Source organism: Pundamilia nyererei, unplaced genomic scaffold (genome assembly GCF_000239375.1).
Source record: "Pundamilia nyererei isolate P.nyererei 1_Seehausen unplaced genomic scaffold, PunNye1.0 scaffold00169, whole genome shotgun sequence".
Taxonomy (NCBI): domain Eukaryota; kingdom Metazoa; phylum Chordata; class Actinopteri; order Cichliformes; family Cichlidae; genus Pundamilia; species Pundamilia nyererei.
The window spans coordinates 819,502-824,858 of record NW_005187570.1 but is presented as its reverse complement, the minus strand read 5'-3'; the positions used below and the strand labels follow the sequence as shown (position 1 = coordinate 824,858).

Below are 5,357 nucleotides of genomic sequence, written 5' to 3'. Positions count from 1 at the left end.
CACACACACACACACACACACACACACACACACACACACACACACACACACACACACACACACACACACACACACACACACACCTCAGTGCTCTGTCCAAGTCAGAGGGTTAGCTGAAGAACACTGGAATGTGCAAATGTTACCAAAGACTTCCTCTGATAGTTTCCCAGTAAAGGTTTTAATGGTGACCACAGGAGCAGCGCTGCTGTTTTGGACGGTCGTTTTCTTTCACTTAACCTGAGCTCAGCGTCTCAGTAGCAGCTCCGCCTCTTTGCAGTGTATAAACAGACTGTAGCTGCACCTTAAACTGTGCCAGCGTCATCATCATCACTGCTGCTGTTGTGTTAACAGTCTTTGTTCAAAACTGGGGGCTGTGTGAGCTGCCAAACGTGCATTTTTCTATCCATCTGTAGCTCTAGATCTACACACACCAGCACCAGGCGCTGCTGATACTTTCTGCAGTTACCTGCTCTTGTCGCAGCCGGGCAACCTCCTCCTTCTGTCTCTGCTCTTCTTCTCGTCTCTGCTCTGCCTCCATGTGCGCCCGCAGAACCTCCTTCTCACTGGTCACTCGCTCGTACTCCTGCCACTCTCGGGCACGCCGCTCTGTTGCCAGTTCAAAGGCCTCTACAACTATGGAAGAATTATTGCCTTCAGAGTGCAGTGACAGATGACAGTGAAGACAGAGGACACAGTGAGTGACACAACCTTGAAGAGTGGTTCAGCCTCAGCAAAGCTGAAGCACTCTTCAAGACACATGCAATTTTCAGACAGTATTCAACACCAGCGCTGCACCTGCCCATTACTTTTATCATCCATTAGTCATTCTCAGATCAATCAGACAATAGTGAGATATTTATCAAGAGCCAGTAAATGTGGCTCCAGTGTTTGATAATCAAACTCAAAACTGCTTTTCTGATAATTGCACTGAATACTCGCAGCAACAACAAAGCGCAGACATGTGGCTGCAGCTGTATCGCAGCGTTCTACATGTCAGCTGAAGCAAACACCTCTGTGCCTAGGTGGAGTCTCCAGGTAATCTGATTTGCTAAGAGCAGTATAACGCTCATATTTGTCACTGACATTCCTCAGAGAGAGAAATAAAACAGTTTATGCTTTATAGTTTGTCAGACTGTCATTTGAACATTTTGGCAAATGTGGCATTCAGCTGAGGAAAGGAGCTGTGACAACAGCACAACAGACAATCTCTATACAGCTGCAACCTCCCATCATGCATCACAGCAATGATAATAAACACAAAGGATCTGTTTTAGTCTAAACTGAGCGTCCTTACCCACTGCAGGCCGGGCCTCTTTCTTGGGCCTGAAAGGCTCCTTGTGAATGACGGTGTTGGGCCGAGCTTTAAATACTGCTGCTTCCTCTTGATGTTTCTGTTCTTCTTTCACCTGTGAGGTACAGATGTTGTGAGTGTTATTCAAATAAAAAAATGAAAATAAAGTGAAAAATCCCATCATACCATCTGCTCCCAGCGACTGTTCTTCACAGTTCCCCGTTCATCCAGAAGCAGCCTAAAAGGCTCAGGCTTGGTAGGCTCCAGCTTCTTCTTCTCTGGCAGGACCACACTGTCAAAGTCAGGCAGCGGCTGGGCCTTAAACTGTGGTATCTGGAAAATATTCAGGCGACAGAGTCACTCAGTAACTCTGTACTGTGAAACTCTCGACGACATACTGAAAGTCAGACTACCTCTTCGTTTCGCTTTTCCTCCAACTTTTTCTCTCTCAAGGCTTTTCTTTCACGCTCCCTCTGCTCAAAGGAGAAAGGACAGACCTCCACACGGTGGTTCTCAGGTAGCCGGGGCTGAAAGGGCAGGCCGAAGTGAGGCACTGGGGGGGCCTTAACTGGTGACGGCTGCTTGACCTGACAAAGACAGTTTTATGGGTATAGCTGCAGTAGATGGTGCACAGAGCCATAGCAAAGACACACGTCCTTACCTCCTCGACCTTGCGATCTAGTCGAACTCTCTTCTTGAGGGCAAAGGCAGGAGACTCGGGAACAGTCGGATTTGCAACTTTCTTTTCTGGCAGTCCCTGTTGATGAGAGGATTCTTAAAACAGTAATCCCACACAGTAAAATCTGCCTTTCTGCAATGAAAAAACAACTTTGAAACTCATCAGTGTTTAAACTCACCACAACTCCTTCCAGAACCTTTTTGGGCAGAGGCTTGGCTTTAAAGTTCTGGGGCTTTTCGTCATCCTCCTGGGGCTTCTTTGTGGCCTGCCTCTCCTGGAGCCTTTTTTCAATCTCCAGCTCGAAGCCTTCGGGTACGGTGGGCTCCTTCACTGCTGGCTTTTTTAGGTCCTCTGCACCCTCCAGTATCTTCCTGTTCAGCTCCAGCGCCTTGATTTTAAAGCTGCGTTTAAAAGCCAACATTAGTCAATGGTCACTAGATCAAAATGTAACGCTGTCACAGTGAAGTGACCCAAACGTAGCTTCTGCCACAAACTACAACTGTAGCGGCAAAACACGTCACATCAATCAAGACATTTCAGCATTTTGGCCTCTGTAACTGTTGAAGCTGCAGCCATGCACATACTGATCCATGATTCCTAAATAATCAGCTGTATTTTGTATAATTACAGTCCTTAAAGAAACCCTGCAATGCCATATTTTCCATGTGTTAGCAAAAGGAGGAAGTTTACAATGGCTCATCTGAAACATCTTAGTGCATTTATTATTTGGAACACAGGAACACCTATGCACGGCTCCTCTTTGTAGACTACAGCTCGGCTTTTAATACCATCCGGCCATACAAACTCCGTCCCAAACTCCACCAACTGGGACTTAACTCCTCTCTGTGCAACTGGATTGTGGACTTCCTCACTAACCGTAGACAGAGTGTCAGAGTGGGTAAGAACACCTCCTCCACCCTTGTGGTCAACACCGGTGCCCCTCAGGGGTGTGTTCTGAGCCCTCTGCTATACACTCTCTTCACCCATGACTGTATTTCCTCCTGCGCGTCCAATCTCATTGTTAAGTTTGCAGATGACACTACAATGCTCGGACTTATATCCAACAATGATGAGACAAACTATAGGACAGAGGTGCAACAACTAGAGTCATGGTGCCACGACAATAACTTGGTCTTAAACACCAAAAAGACAAAGGAGATCATTGTAGATTTCCGGAAGAGGGGTCATAACAACCATCTGCCTCTCTTCATTGGCAGTGAGGCAAAGGAGAGGGTGAGCAGTTTTAAATTCTTGGGGGTAACTGTGACCGAGGACCTGTCCTGGGGCAACCATATCACCTCAGTTGCACGGAAGGCCCAACAGCGCCTCTACTACCTGAGGAGACTGCGGAGCGCACACATTCCCAGATCTCTGATGTTGAACTACTGCAACTGTGCCATCAGCAGCGTTCTGACGTATGGATTTCTGGTGTGGTTCCCCAGCTGCACCAAGGCCGATCAGCAAGCACTCCAGCGGGTGGTGAAAGAAGCTGGCAGAATTATTGGAACAAGTCTGCCAGAGATCAGTAATATCTTCCCCACTCGCTGTCTGAGGAGGGTGCACAGTATCCTGCGGGACCAACATCACCCTGCGCGCCACCTTTTCCATCTGCTGCCCTCAGGGAGACGGTACAGGTCTATACAGGCCAGAACATCCAGACTGGCCAACAGCCTGTATCCACAGGCTGTGAGGCTCCTGAACTCTCTGCCCCCCTCTCACGGACAATAACCATATCCAACTTCTTAATAGCAATGAACTGGTCTGCATTGGGCATCATATCTTTATTCTCTTCCCCCTCCTGCCCCCCCCCTCTTTCTTAAATAGATAACTATCATATCTGATATCATATCTCACAGTACAATAATATTGAATGGGTGCATTGTTGTATTTTGTCATGTTTCTCAGGTCTTTGTCTGAATTTCTATGAACATTATTGCTAAGGATTGTCTTATTGCATTGGAGTCACACTGGGTTAAATATGTACACTTGGGTTTTAAGGGGTATTTATTATTTTCTTCTTTTTTTGGGTTGTATGGAAGCCCCAAACGCAATTTCATTGTTCTTGACAATGACAATAAATAAATAAATACTACTATTTCTATGCTATTGTAAGTCATTATTGTCAGGCTGTCCTAAACACTGCATGAAAAACCTTCAGTTGATGCCAAATATACTGCACCAAAAGTACTGACAGGGACTAGAAAGTAAGAGAGCACACACTGGCTTCTCTTTAGTGGCTCCAGATTCTGATTTAAAATCCTTCCCCTCAAACACAAGTTTGGATTCAGGAGGCAGACGCTCTCTACTTTTAAGATTAGGCTTCAAACTTTCCTTTTTGCTTAGTTAGCACTGGATCAGGTCGACCGAACACTTTAAATACAACGTTTTTTGCAAAACACCAGAAATCTGTTGTGAAACCACGTTTCCCAACACAAAGTGACGGCACATTACAAGAACCTCCAACCAGAAAAGGCCAAGCTTCTCACTTTGCAAGTTTTTCCGCCTCCTCAGCCTCCAGCTCAGCAGAGCACTTAACAGTAGGCGGCCGGCTCCTCTGACGAGTCATCAGGTATGGGGAGTGGGGCTGAGTGAGCTTCAGGTGGTTCCCCTTTGCTGTGGCGGGTCCTGTTGAAACAGGACGCAGATACAATGAAAACCTGCAATAATGTTTTTTTTTAACCCTTATCTGAAGAGTGTCACAGAGAGTCAGCATGCACCACACCTCTCTCTTGACTTCTACGACTGTGCATATGGTAGCGGGTGGGGGTTCGCTTCTGGAACTGCTCGATCTGCTGGGCCATGGGCACATAAGCGCTCGCCTCTTCCGCCTTTCTCTTGTTGCCTCTTGACAGGTTGAAAGGTTTGGGCACTGTGGCACCTTTCCGAGCCTTTGCCTGAAAACAAGTATAATCAGTTTTTTTTTCCCCCCATCTCACCTTAGCTTAAATATGCAGATGTTTCATCAAGTTTCTTTTAGCTGCTGTTAACAAAGATGAACTTTATAGTGGGCTGCAATGAACTGGCAATAAAGCAAGTTGTGTCACTTACTGGGGAGGACGGTTTGCGAAGCTGACTGACAAAGTCCACTTCCTTCTCTGTGTTGCATGAAGTGGAGGACTTAACACGGGTATCTGTACTGAAGTGGAAGTCTTTGGGCACAGTTGTAGACAGGAACGTCTTCTTTGGTGGTGGATCTGAAATGACAGTGGTTTGGTTTGGTTTTTTTAAACCAAACAAGTAAAGTGAACACTTTTAACCCCCAGAACTCTAAACTCATCAGAACTGCTAACAGGAGTCATTTTGACCTGCAACAACAGTAATGGCAAAGACAGCGCTTCTGGGTCATCTCAGATCCTTTAAAAATGCACATGAGAATAAACCAATAAA

General features: G+C 46.3%; 1 protein-coding gene across 1 annotated transcript in view; it reads right to left on the bottom strand.

The window, feature by feature from the left end:
• Positions 1-5,269, bottom strand: part of tpx2 (TPX2 microtubule nucleation factor) — a 5,843-nt gene extending 574 nt beyond the window's left edge. Inside the window, exons 1-10 of the mRNA XM_005745911.1 lie at positions 5,254-5,269; positions 5,019-5,164; positions 4,693-4,864; positions 4,457-4,595; positions 2,149-2,371; positions 1,953-2,048; positions 1,705-1,878; positions 1,478-1,624; positions 1,295-1,406; positions 467-651 (exon numbers count right to left, since the gene is read on the bottom strand). Coding sequence (XP_005745968.1) covers positions 467-651; positions 1,295-1,406; positions 1,478-1,624; positions 1,705-1,878; positions 1,953-2,048; positions 2,149-2,371; positions 4,457-4,595; positions 4,693-4,864; positions 5,019-5,164; positions 5,254-5,269 — 1,410 coding nt within the window. The remainder of the gene's footprint in view (positions 1-466; positions 652-1,294; positions 1,407-1,477; positions 1,625-1,704; positions 1,879-1,952; positions 2,049-2,148; positions 2,372-4,456; positions 4,596-4,692; positions 4,865-5,018; positions 5,165-5,253) is intronic.
• Between the last annotated feature and the right edge of the window lie 88 nt (positions 5,270-5,357).